This window comes from Cicer arietinum, chromosome 7, assembly GCF_000331145.2.
Source record: "Cicer arietinum cultivar CDC Frontier isolate Library 1 chromosome 7, Cicar.CDCFrontier_v2.0, whole genome shotgun sequence".
Lineage (NCBI taxonomy): Eukaryota > Viridiplantae > Streptophyta > Magnoliopsida > Fabales > Fabaceae > Cicer > Cicer arietinum.
This window is the reverse complement of record NC_021166.2, coordinates 47,735,271-47,749,075: the sequence shown is the minus strand read 5'-3', so window position 1 is coordinate 47,749,075 and position 13,805 is coordinate 47,735,271. Positions and strand designations below refer to the sequence as shown.

Below are 13,805 nucleotides of genomic sequence, written 5' to 3'. Positions count from 1 at the left end.
TTATCTCACTCCTCCGAATATTTCAATTTTCTCTAAGCCTCTACCTTCGTGCCATCAAACTTTAATCCTACCTTATTGGCCAAACGCCACGCCTCATCCCCTACAACTTCCTCATTATCATTTAAAAGAACCCAATTCCTCTTATCACCACTACTCAAGGAATCATTCGAATGAGAACTTACTTGATTTTGACATGCCTCCTTTGTAGCTTTCAAAATTCGATCATTTTTCTTGATTTTGGTTACTAATTTTTCTTTGTGAGCTTTATCAAATAATCTTGCAATATTTTTCAATTTAGCAAATTGACGCTTGCATTGTTGCACACTCGACAATAGACTAACTGAAAACTCGTGCTTGTAATTGGGCGGAAGAGTACAAGCTTCTTGGTGAACCATGTAAGGCCCATAATTTTAAAGTATACTTTATGTATTTTTGTGTATTTTGGATATTGGCTCGGAGGCTTTTTAGCCAAAGTTATTAATATTTTGGAGTTTATATGATCAAAAAGATATTTTGATGCCGATTAGAATTACTCGTCGATGAATAAATTTAATTAACTGCGGTGAATCTTTTACGAAGAATTTAATGCGTTATGGGTGAAATGGTAAATTAACAAATATCTAGATATTTTGAGATGTTTGTTAATTATAATTAATATATATAATGAATATATATTTGGAGGGAAAGGAAAAAGGAAGGAAAAGAAGAAAGAAAAGGAAATAGAAAGAAAAGAAATAGAAAGGAAGGAAAAAGAAAGAAAGGAAAAGGGAAAGAAAGAAAATCACAATTCCATCTTCTTCCTTTGCTGCCTCGCGTGACCCATTCTCCCTCCTTCTCCCATTTTCATTTTTGTTGCTTCCTTTTCTTCAAGATTAGAAACTCAAGGCTTGGTGGGTGATAAGACAAGGAATTCTCAACTTCACTCTTTCTCTTTGATTTGAAAACGAAGAAAAACGGTGTTAGGGATTTCAAAACCGTCAAGCACAAACCTCCCTGTTTCATCTAGATCTATGCTTCTTTTCGAGAAGAGATAGAAGGGAAAGTTGCTCACTACCACGCTACGGTGCTAGGGAACCAACTTTGGAGGCAACGTTGCGAGCGGAGATTTTACCGGATTTACTTGCGGTACCGTAACCTAACGTTAAAGCTAACGTGAAGGTAAGAGCTCCTTCCAAACTTCTAGTTTGCATTTAGGGACTTATCTGTGATTGTGTGGAAAGGAATTTGTTAGGGTTGAAATGTTGATTTGGGGGAAAATGAATCTGGTTTTCGGTTTTTTTGTAAATTGTGCAGACCCGTGATAGGTGGCACCTCGATAAACGGTACGGGCCCGTGATAGGCAGTACGTTTTTGGTTTTCGGTTTTTTTGTAAATTGTGCAGACCCGTGATAGGTGGCACCTTGGTAAATAGTACTTTGGCCTGTGATAGGCGGTACATTTACAATTTACGTTATTTTAGTAAGCCGTGCAGACCCGTGATAGGTGGCACCTTGGTAAACGATACGGGCCCGTGATAGGCAGTACGTTTATGGTTTACGCTTTTTAGTAAATCGTGCAGACCCGTGATAGGTGGCACCTTGGTAAACGATACGGGCCCGTGATAGGCAGTACGTTTATGGTTTACGCTTTTTAGTAAATCGTGCAGACCCGTGATAGGTGGCACCTTGGTAAACGATACGGGCCCGTGATAGGCAGTACGTTTATGGTTTACGCTTTTTAGTAAATCGTGCAGACCCGTGATAGGTGGCACCTCGGTAAACGATACGGGCCCGTGATATGCAGTACGTTTATGGTTTACGCTTTTTAGTAAATCGTGCAGACCCGTGATAGGTGGCACCTTGGTAAACGATACGGGCCCGTGATAGGCAGTACGTTTATGGTTTACGCTTTTTAGTAAATCGTGCAGACCCGTGATAGGTGGCACCTTGGTAAACGATACGGGCCCGTGATAGGCAGTACGTTTATGGTTTACGCTTTTTAGTAAATCGTGCAGACCCGTGATAGGTGGCACCTTGGTAAACGATACGGGCCCGTGATAGGCAGTACGTTTATGGTTTACGCTTTTTAGTAAATCGTGCAGACCCGTGATAGGTGGCACCTTGGTAAACGATACGGGCCCGTGATAGGCAGTACGTTTATGGTTTACGCTTTTTAGTAAATCGTGCAGACCCGTGATAGGTGGCACCTTGGTAAACGATACGGGCCCGTGATAGGCAGTACGTTTATGGTTTACGCTTTTTAGTAAATCGTGCAGACCCGTGATAGGTGGCACCTTGGTAAACGATACGGGCCCGTGATAGGCAGTACGTTTATGGTTTACGCTTTTTAGTAAATCGTGCAGACCCGTGATAGGTGGCACCTTGGTAAACGATACGGGCCCGTGATAGGCAGTACGTTTATGGTTTACGCTTTTTAGTAAATCGTGCAGACCCGTGATAGGTGGCACCTCGGTAATTGGTACTTTGGCCTGCGATAGGCGGTACAATTATGATTTACGGCCCTTCGAGGAGGGTTTTGGTTTGGAATTCCGAGTCCATGCATTTTGGCATATACGCATCGCATTAGGGTGTTTGGCACACGAGTCGTGTTTGAATCAAGTTATGATTGAGTGTTATGTATTGATTTTGTGTGTAAGTGTGACTGATTGTAAACTATTTCGAAACTCAAGTTGTCGTGGTAATTGTGTTGGAATTGCTATGTGTTATGTATTGATTATCGTGTGTAAGTGTGATAGATTGTAAAACTATTTCGAAACCCAATTTGTCGTGGTGATTGTGTGGGAATTGCTAAGTGTTAAGATTTGGAATTGTGTATGAATGTGATTGAATTAGTTTATGTATTTTTGGAAGGATAAGCAGGGAAATCGATTTCCCAATCGATTTGGGAAGTTATAGGGGCTCAACTATTTATAAAATCGATTTCCCAATCAATTTGGGAAGTTACAGGGGCTCAACTATTTATAAAATCGATTTCCCAATCGATTTAGCCATGCAGGAATTCAGCAAAACTGACAAAAATCGATTTGGAAATCGATTGGCATTTAAGTCAGGGGTTCAACTATCCTGTCAATCGATTGCCCAATCGATTGAATAAGCCCAGAATTCAAATTTCACTAAAAACCTTCAGGAAATCGATTTGGAAATCGATTGGCTTAGTAGAAATTCTTATTTTGAGTTAGATAACAGATTGCTCAATTGATTTATTAATGTCTTGGTTAGTTATGTATTACTTGATGGATTGAGAACCTTATTTTGATTTCATTTTTAATTGGTAAGCATTATATGAACTTTTAGCATATGGAAAATCCTTTTAAGGTGCATGCTTAGTTGAAAGGTTATTTTGTGCATTTACAAACTTAAATGTTATGTGTTACCTGTTAATTTCGGTTGGTGACCCTTTACAACTATTGTGGAAATCTGGGCTTTGCCCTCAGATGAGAGCCAGGACGATCCTACCGGTTCTTACCCTACGGATGGGAATGTACATGGGAATGCTTGACTGGAGCTATGTTAGGAGGATCTCATGGGGCGCGTGGAGATCACTCAGGGTGTATAGCTATAGTTTTTTTTTATTTAAGAATGATCAGATTAGGATGACATAAAGGGAACAGATGTTTTTTTGAATTACGTTATTTTGAACTGGAAAACTGTACATTTACTAATATTGTCAGTATGACATCTTATTTGAATGGGTTCCATGTATCATTTGTTGTTGTGTAAATACTTTGGATTCATATTTGGAGAAACTTTTCCGCTGCTTGTAAATTATAATGACTCAATTATTTATCCAAAGGTATTTCCTTATTTGTTTCTCTGATTTGTTTTAATTTCTTTTTTTTAAAAAAAATACACTCTCGCTTTGAAAATCGGGGTGTTACAAACCACACAATTACTCGATCCCTACTCCATTGTATGTTGATTAATACCCACCACTACCTCTTCTTTAGCACCCTTGAAAACAGACTGAATGATGATCAAGGTTGAACATGTTAAAAACAAATTGGTCGCTTGTATAGGAGGGACTTCTCGCACTAGGGTCTCGTTATTGCTAAATGTATGTCCCCCACAAAGCTTGTCAGGCTGCACTAAAAACACCAAACCAGGCCGACCTACTAAGTGATCAGACTATTGAGCGTCACATAAGAATGACAACAAAATCCGCATCTGCGGGTGCCCACTCAAACTCGTCCTGATTTAGACGGGGAAAAATCCGCTTTGATTTGGTGTGAGTTTTCCTCAAAATTAAAACTCGAATGTGGGGCAAGTTTGGGGGTGTTGATATTCATTTTGCACTCGATCGCTAGTAATATTATTATTATTTTTAAATTTTATATACATGTACATATTTAATATATTTTAAATATTAAAAATTATAATAGTCTCTCTATAAAAAAATATGATTTTAATATTTTTTTAATTTGATTATTGTATAATAATAATATATTATATTAATTATAATTAATATAACTTTTTAATTTATTATTTTATATATATAAATAAGTACAAGTGCAAATAGAAAAATGAATTTGTTATAGACAATGATAAAAACTTAAATTTTACATCAAACAAAAACTGAGAGCGAATAATAGAGAGGTGGAAAAACAAAATCCACTCCAACCAGCTCCATTGCTATGTCTAGCTTAACACTCTTGAAAAGGCTCAACATCTTGCCTAATAATTGCACCATTGTTGCTACTACCTACACCTCCACAAACCCCTACATTCACAATTAATTCACTTTCTCCCTCTTGGGCCCCAACATGAGCATGAGATGTTCCACTAAAAGCATGTCTTTGACAGATGCCTTCGTATGATTGGCCCACTAAATGCCTGATAACACGACTTTCCCCACAAATTTTTTGAACATTTAAAGAAATATTAGCACCGCATTGATTGTTTCCATAACCTACTTTCACAAAATTCTCCGTATCGAATTACTTATTCATTATTATGGCACCGCTAAAAATATCCTCTACCAAATTCCATTATGCATTTAATTCCTTAATTACCATATTCAGATTTTTAGGGTCCACCTCGTCTAAATCAAATTTTTGTAAAGAATAAAGATCATGGACAAAAACTTTAAAGCCATCGTACACTTCTGCGGTCGGTAGTCTTCACCACCATAGCGTTTTGGCAAAGGGCATTGTTTGTCCTGCTGCCGCACATCCTCGCTTTAATAAATGCAAATAATTAATATATTTGAGATGTTAATTTATCACAAGTTTTGTTTCTGCATTTTCAATTTTACTTTAATAAATATTATTAGATCTTCAATCAAATTCACAATACATGATTATATCACATTAATAAATAATATAAAATTATTAATTAAAAAATCAAAGATTCCTAAAAAAACAATCACGACTAATTCTTCAATTAAAATAGTTGAGGAATAACAACAATAATGCAAGTAACTTAAAATTTAAAGTCTAAATAAATAATATTATGAAAAATAATAATATTTTTATTTTATGTTGACATATTTAAAATTTTAATATTTTCTTAAAATTTAAAATTAATAATTAATTATATTGTTAATTATATTTATATTTTATTTATTTTTATAGTAAAAAATAATTATATATTCACATACAAATATATATTATTTTTCGGATTCGAAGTAGACCCGATAGTTATATTTAAGATATAGACTACAATATTGTTGAGTGTGAAATGATTGTACCATACCAGCAGATTATGATGCTTTTGTCCACCAAAGCATAATAGAAAAATCAATTATTACACGCTCATTAACTTATATTTGTTCAACCAATAAATAAAACCATAAAACATTGACATGAGTATACACCAGCGTAGTATAAGAATATTTCATGTTTAATTGTAATTTTAGTTAATTTATTATAATCAATTTATAGAATTGATATCTCTATTTTAAAAATTGACAGTTTTGATATCTCTTATATTTTTGAATTAAAAAAATGAAGATTCGACATATTTTTAACTACGTGACATCCAATTCTATGATATAAAATAATCTAGATGCATGAATTAAGATTAACTAAATTAAAAATATGAAAATTTTCTATGTTGAAAGCTAAGTTTGTACGGTGTTTTATTTCAATTTCATGAGTATTAATCATTTTACGTAATCGTATCATATGTCACATTATTTAAAACATCTCATGTCATATTTTTTAGTTAAAAAATTATAGAGAGTTATCAAAACTATTAACTTTTAAAATAGAGAAATTAATTTCATGAATATATAAACATAAAAAGATTAAAAGTGTAATTAAATTAAGATTTTATATCAAGAAAAAAATCTATAATAGTTATATATATATATATATATATATATATATATATATATATATATATATATATATAAAAGATACCACGTGATACTCATTACACCCCCATTACATCATGAATTGGAGGCATTACATAAGTGTTAAATTCTAAGAGACATTGACCAAAGTACTTATAAAACAACTTTTAGCATCCATTGACATTTCAGTTTTGTATTGATTATGAAAAATCATTGGCCTTATGTGTTGCTTCTTCTCAAATGGCATAGGATCCAAAGCAATAATAGAAGAAATATTATATAGAAGAAATATTATATTTTTATTCCGTTACTTTCTCTGATGTTGTGGAGTGTTAGATATAAAAATATTATAGTTTAAATATGTTTTTAATTTTTGTAATATATCATTCGTTGATTTTAATTTATGAGAGTTTTTTTTTTTTAGATTTAATCTTTGTAAAATCATAAATAATTGATTTTAGTTAATAAAAAAAAGATGATAAACTCTCATAACACGTAGATATATAAATACACATCAACACATTATTATTTATGATATATTAAAATTTTTATAAATTTTTAAAAAATTCTTTATTTTTTTAATGTTGATTTGATGTTAGTGATCAAATTCAATTGTATGTGATTTTACGGAGACTAAATTCAAAAAACAAAAAAAAAAACTTAAACCAAAATAAAAACAGTAATATATTTTTAGATGATCTAATACATATATAAATCAAATATTATTTTACTATATTTTATTTTTTTATAGAAATTCATAAAAATTATTTTTATATCTAACACTCACAACATAAAAGAAAAACAGAGAACAAAAGAAAATAATCATAATCATTGTACTACTGTACCAAGTGTATTGTACTATTCGGTTGGAAATATGCTTATATTATATTTATAGAAATAAATTTATTAGAAAATAAAATCAATCTTATAATTGTATAAAATATATAAATATAAATATTTAGATTTCTTTTTCCTAAAATTATTTTTTGTCTTTTTTTCTTTCTTTTTATCAATTCTTTTCTTGTTCAATCAATAAAAAAAAAACATTAAATATAATAACAATTCTTAATGAAAATTTGCAAATATGAAGATTTGCAATAACTATTTATTAAAATAAGTATTAAACATTTGCAATATCAAGATTTTCTCTAATTATTTCCTTCCTTTCAATCGTATTTATGAAAAACTGATTCATTTAAATTCTTTTTATTCAAAACAATTATGACGTAACATATATATATATATTAAGGATCAATCATGACATGACACATGTATATTTTCAAAATAGACAATGTCTTCTATTTTACATAGTATAGATTCATTAGTAGATAAATCAATATTAAAAAGTAAGACTTTTGATATAAAATTTTAATAAAAATTAGCAGATATGAAGATTTGCAATTAGTATATTTTATAATTTGAGAGGTTTTTATTAATATATGAAATAATATATGAAATGAGAGGAGAAACTCCGTTATTGGCACCATACGAGACTAACCTTTGGATCAGCCCATTACGTTCCTTGATCCGCTGACTTCTTCTACCGATTTCACAAATCCATTAATTAATTCACCAACCACACAACCACCCAATCACCTTCTCCAATCCCATGCAACTCATCCACGTGTAACAATTTAAGTGGTCAACCTGTTTCAATACAGTGTCCGTCACCCAGAGAATACACACACCCACGCTATATATACATAAGCCTCAGTGTTGACCACAATCCACGTGACTTTGACCCATTGATCCGTTCTAACCGCTTCTTCATCTCTTTTTTTTTCTCTTCAATCTCGCATTCCCTTCGATTTATTGTCTCATTTTTCTTTTCTCTTTCTCTATGCAAACCCTAGAAACCAAAATGTGTTCGTTTTTGGGATCGTAATCGAGTGCGTGCGATAACAGTTTTTTCGATACGCGCGCCTCTGATAATTTTTACGATTTCAATTCCAATGGCGATGGAAATTAGTGCTGCATTGTTGTTTGGTTTCGCGATTTCGCGAGATTGATAAATTTTTGCGATTAGGAAAGGGTTTTTTGTGTTGCTATTATGTCTGAGTTGGTTGCTCGTACGGGTCGGCATCAGCAGCGGTATGAAAATGGTTATCGTCTTGTTGCTGGGTAATGCGATTCTTCATTTTTCTCTTCATTGTCATTTTATTTATTTATTTTTTTTATCGTTTCGGTAGTGAATTTGTTTAATAACTAATAATAATGATTAATAATCGTTGTCTGAGAGGGGAAAATGTCATTTTCTTAAGGAGAAATATTGTTTGTTTTGTTTTTGCTGTGTGAGAAATTACAGTTAGGTCTTGTTGATGGTGATGTTTTGGTTGCTTTTGTATTATTTTTTTTGTTATGGTAGATGGTTTGTTGGTGTTGATGCATGTCTCTATTATGAAATTTTTTGGAAATGTTAGGATAATAACAGTTATATATACAATATACAAATACGTGCACTCACGAATATCAATTATTAGGTTAAGGAGCTGCGTTTTACCTTTTCATTTAATAATAATATATGAATGGTTGAAATTGATTTAAGGAAATTAATTTTGATTAATTGATTTTAGGGAAATGATTAGTATTTGTTGTCGCCGTCTCATATTTTAGGCACTTTTGTGATGTACATGTATATTCGTATGTATGTTCCTTAAAAAAACAGTATGTATGAAACTATTTGATTACTTGATTTTAGAGTGAAAAGGCAAATTGGTCCTTGAAAATTGAAATTGTAAGTGTCGGTCACAAATTAATCTTTAAATTTTGCAAGTTGACAAATACCGCTCTTAAATTGTAAAATATCAGTCAAAATAGACAATATTTAAACTTTTATTGTTAGAAACTATGATGTGACATGTTAATTATCAAAATTGACCCTCTGATGTTATGATGACATTGATATAACATGTCACATCATAGTCTCTAACCATAAGTTTATTGATGGACTATTTTGATTGATATTTTATAATTTCAGAGATATATTTGTCAATTTGCAAAATTCAGGGATTAATTTGATTGACCCTTCCAATTTAAGGGACCAATTTGTCTATTCACTATTGATTTTACAAGATAGGATTTTTGGAGGTGCTTTTATGGTCAACTTGTTACAGTCATTTTCGGGGGAAGGGGGATTTGGCTCCTCTAAAGTGAAAAGTAATAAAATGAACAAATCAAGGGATAATATTATAACGACCCATTATTGGTCATGCATGTGCATATAATATCGACCATTGATTTGTGTATCTAAGGTTGATGTTACTTACTTTATCCTCTAAAGTGAGTTGCTTAATTTAGATGAGCCTAATCCATTTGGGGGTTTAGATTTGTTTGTAACCTGTAGCTAAATAGAAAGATTATCTTGAAGCATTGGGTTACTTATAAAGAAGCATTCTTAAAGAGGGAAGTGAGAAGTCCTCCATGTTTGGTGGTTGATAATAACTGCTGTCCTTTTTCTTCTTTTGAATGTGATCAATCAATTTATGTAGAGTGTATCTTGCATGATTGAAGATGCTAAATTAGTTAAAACAATGGATAAGTCTGGTTTGGGGATTGACTTTTTGTGCTTTTCATGTATCCTGGAAGTTAGTTGATTATGTTATCTTGAATTTTGAATTATATTCCCATTGTTTTTATTTTCTAACAACACACTACTTTGGTGCCTTATAATTGTATTTTATGCACATAACTTAGCTTATGCATTATGGCCTACACATGGAAAGTTCAGTTGAATATGGAGATCATGAGTACTATAAATCTTAAAGATTACTGTATTGAACCTGCATGTTAGTGATGCATGGAATCCTGGAAATATCCACTGCATAAGATTCCTATCTGTGTTTATTATTTTCCTAGCATGTAACTTTTTCAATCTCAACAGTGCTTTGAAATAATTTTTCTTGACTTAATTAATTATATTTCTATTCCTGTGGTTTTGGAGCTATCTTGCTGGCTTTCAGTTTACTTCTTGTTTGTTGTCTTGCAGATTATAATCTTGATTAAGCAAATTGTTTAGTATTTGACTGTAAAAGTTTACATGTAGATATTGATTTGTAAATGACTGGAAAATGTATATATTTGTGAATTATGAATATCAATTTGATTGATTAGCAAAATCACTCTAACTAACTACAAATCAAGTTTTGTTAGCCTTTTAGTTGATTGGATTTTATTATGATAATAGCCAAATAGCCAAATACTTTCAGATAAGAGTTGCTTGATGTTTGCATTTTTTGTTTATACTTGTTTTAGATATATAATCCATTTAAAGTTCTGACTTGGAGATGTCAATTGAGCTGCAGGTGTGTTCCCTTTAGGTATAAAAACTGTGGAGATTCTAGTTCTGAGAAGATTGTTGAAGTGCTTATGATTAATTCACCTAGTGGACCAGGTCTTTTGTTTCCAAAGGTATAAAATTTGAAATAACACTTCTTAAACCTGTATATGAATTGTTGTGGTTGGTGCTAGTTTATGTCATTTTGATTACTATGATATTGTTAAATTCACCTTGAAAATGTTTTTGCAAATGCAATGCAGTTTATTTTTTTCAGTCATTGTATTGGGAAACTTGTAAATCGTCATTGGCTGTTCTTGTGCCTCCAATACTAATAGTAATGGTTTTTTAGGATAAAGGAAACAAAACATTAGCATTGCATGTCTTGTTTGCTTTTTACATATTTCTAAACAGTGTGTGTGTGTGTGTAAATGTTGACCTTCGATAGCTATAAATGACATAAATGTAGTTGTAGCTTTCGTTACTCATTACCACAATACTGCTTTATATGTTTAAAAGGGAACGGGTTTACTATCTTTATGGATCCATTTCCTATGGGATGGATCAAACCAAAGAAATAAGTGAAATTTTTCCTGTGGTCCTGCCTCTTTTGAATGATTAGAAAGAGAATATCGGGTGCATTAGGTTGTGGTGGTGCTATAGTTGTTTTCTTGGAATTATCCAATGTGGGTGATAAAAGATTGTGGGAATGTACTCTAGAAGTTAAGTAAAAATACAAACAAAATTAATTGTATCCATAAAGATGGCTTAGGATTAGAGAATGAAATACTTTTTGGATTAATCAAGGTATTCCCTGTGTGCAACTACCAAGACCAATCTCTCGAGGTAACTACAATCAATTTAAGGGGCTGATAACTTCTAATATATGTTTTTTCATACGCACCAACCAGATAACAAGTCCTCAATCAAATGGTTGAAGGAGCCCAGTATCGGAGAATGAAATCTCTGATGACAAAGATGGCATAAATATTATGAACAAGGCTTATTAATGTAGTATTTAGCAGATACCTTCATGGTAGTAGATGAAAAAAAAGCAAAAGTAAAATTGATTTTATATTCAACATATGACTCTTGAAAACTAGCTAGGTAAATAGTAGATATTAGAGAATATTAATAATGATTAAAATTACGACTATAATATACAAATACATGAGCTATTTGTGTCAAGCCTTTGAAGCTTGAGTCTGGCTTATTTATATAGGTAAACCTAACTCCAAGGTTGAGCTTGTTTGTTTAGGTTAAAAAACAGCTTGTACAAGTATTTTAATGTTTTGAGCTCAAATATTCTGGAACTGCTCATCTCATCTACACCCAGTGTATACATTTTGGGGACTTTATTTGCCTATTGACCATTTTCTGTTCCGATTTTTATGCAAATCATACATTGTTTGTTAAATTAATTCAGATAACTGATAAAATTTTCTTTGCTTTGGATGAGATGGTAAAACCACTGGGGTTCTGTTCGCAATACCATTACCACCCAATGTACAAGACCATCAATTTGATATGCATATATTAGGGATAGGAACCATTTATTGAATTGAACTAAAAGATTAGCTTTAGCCCATTGAATAAATCAGACCATGTTGTAAATGTTTTAAAAACCCTATAATGAATCTATTGATTAAAACCTCTATTGAATTGCATATGATGCTGTCAAAAATTAATTTGCATAATTGAGTGCAGGTTAAGGGTCCGTAAAATGATGCGTTGCTTCTCATTTGTGCTTTGTTTTGTAACTTAATCTGGTTGAGATCAGTTGTGCATTGTTTTTTGAATGGACCCTGAGTGAAGCTGTCATTAACTGATTGTTATGATGTTGTTTTTCCATTAAAGGGAGGTTGGGAGAATGATGAAACAGTTGAGGAGGCGGCTGCAAGGGAAGCTATAGAAGAAGCGGGAGTTCGAGGAGACCTATTGGTGAGAAAAAATTTCTTAACTTTTGAGCTTTTGTTATATCAAGATGGATTTAAGAGTCTGAATGTTTTGAGGATCTCATAATGTAAGCCTAGGCTCTACTGCATGTGAGGAAGTCATATAATCTTGTCATAGTAATCTTTGTAGCCTGAGTTGGTCCCTGTTGATATTTGCAACAGTTTTCGAAACTTTGCATGGGTGTGAAAGCACAAGAATGCACATGAACATTTAAAATATGGTGAATTTGACCTTAAAATAGAGTGGAATATTATCACTTTCAAATATTTTTTTTTCCAGCATTTACTTCAGATTTGAGCATATAAGTCAGTGATTCTACGTGATTTTGCTATTGTCTTTTTTTTGTCTTGGCATGATGCTTTTGATTCTTTCACTTTTTTTGTGCTGTCCCTTGAAAGTTGAAACTTATACTCTGATTTAGTTAATTTAATTGCTACATTTCCATATTGAGCTTGTGATTTGGATGGATGGATACTTGCAAACTGATGGCTGAAACTTGTGGCTACTGGGTGTCAGGATTGTCTTGGATGCTATGAGTTTAGGAGTAAGACCCACCAAGATGAGTTCAGTCCAGAAGGGTGGTGTAAAGCAGCAATGTTCGCTTTGTTTGTCAAGGAGGAACTTGAGTTGTGGCCTGAGCAAAATACCAGAAATAGGAGTTGGCTGGCTGTATCTGAGGCACTCGGGAGCCTCCGGCATGCATGGATGAGGGACGCTCTGGAACGCTTCTGTAAATGGCATGAGGATAAGTTCGTGAGTTGAACGAGAGGATTTTTCCTGATATTAGACTGATTTTAGTGACAACTCCGAATTCATTTTTAGGGGGATTGATATTTGATGAAAAAATTTATTCGTGAACCAGCTACTTTAGGAAAGATAACTCTGATCAGAATTTAATAGTTATTGTTTCAAGTCTGTGGAATGATTTTTGGTTTTCTGACTGAGTAATTCATAACAGTGAATTTTGGCTGAGATATTCGTTCTTGTTCTTTAATTTGGTATCTGTTGATGGGTACACCTATACTTGTTTTACTATTGATGCTGAGTATGATTGACTCGTGCAAAACCCCAGTTACAGGGCGACATTTCTTCCCTGTGACTGCTCGATGTATTGAATTGCGATGATGTGGTGAATATATTTGCATAGGAAGGTGGCACATTGGTTAAGCACTAGAGGTCTAGTCTATATTATAAACTACTTAATACCATAGCAACTTCCATTATATATCTTATGTAGTTTAAGTTATTTTATTAATTATATTGTATATAAAAATACTCTTTTTTA

General features: G+C 32.5%; 1 protein-coding gene across 1 annotated transcript; it reads left to right on the top strand.

Annotated features, from left to right (window-relative positions):
- Nucleotides 1–8,004: 8,004 nt before the first annotated feature.
- LOC101492043 (nudix hydrolase 16, mitochondrial) lies at nucleotides 8,005–13,494 on the top strand. Its single transcript, XM_004510985.4, has 4 exons — nucleotides 8,005–8,412; nucleotides 10,593–10,698; nucleotides 12,422–12,505; nucleotides 13,037–13,494. Exons 1-4 carry the CDS (start codon nucleotides 8,342–8,344, stop codon nucleotides 13,280–13,282), a joined length of 507 nt encoding a protein of 168 aa, XP_004511042.1. The 5' UTR covers nucleotides 8,005–8,341; the 3' UTR covers nucleotides 13,283–13,494.
- Nucleotides 13,495–13,805: the final 311 nt, after the last annotated feature.

What these genes read in the sequence shown, in the direction of transcription:
- LOC101492043 (XM_004510985.4), top strand. Translation starts at nt 8,342, where the DNA reads ATGTCTGAGTTGGTTGCTCGTACGGGTCGGCATCAGCAGCGGTATGAA. An exon ending in GGTTATCGTCTTGTTGCTGG is followed by an intron (nt 8,413 to 10,592) that starts GTAATGCGATTC and finishes ATTGAGCTGCAG; the next exon opens with GTGTGTTCCCTTTAGGTATA. An exon ending in GAGTTCGAGGAGACCTATTG is followed by an intron (nt 12,506 to 13,036) that starts GTGAGAAAAAAT and finishes ACTGGGTGTCAG; the next exon opens with GATTGTCTTGGATGCTATGA.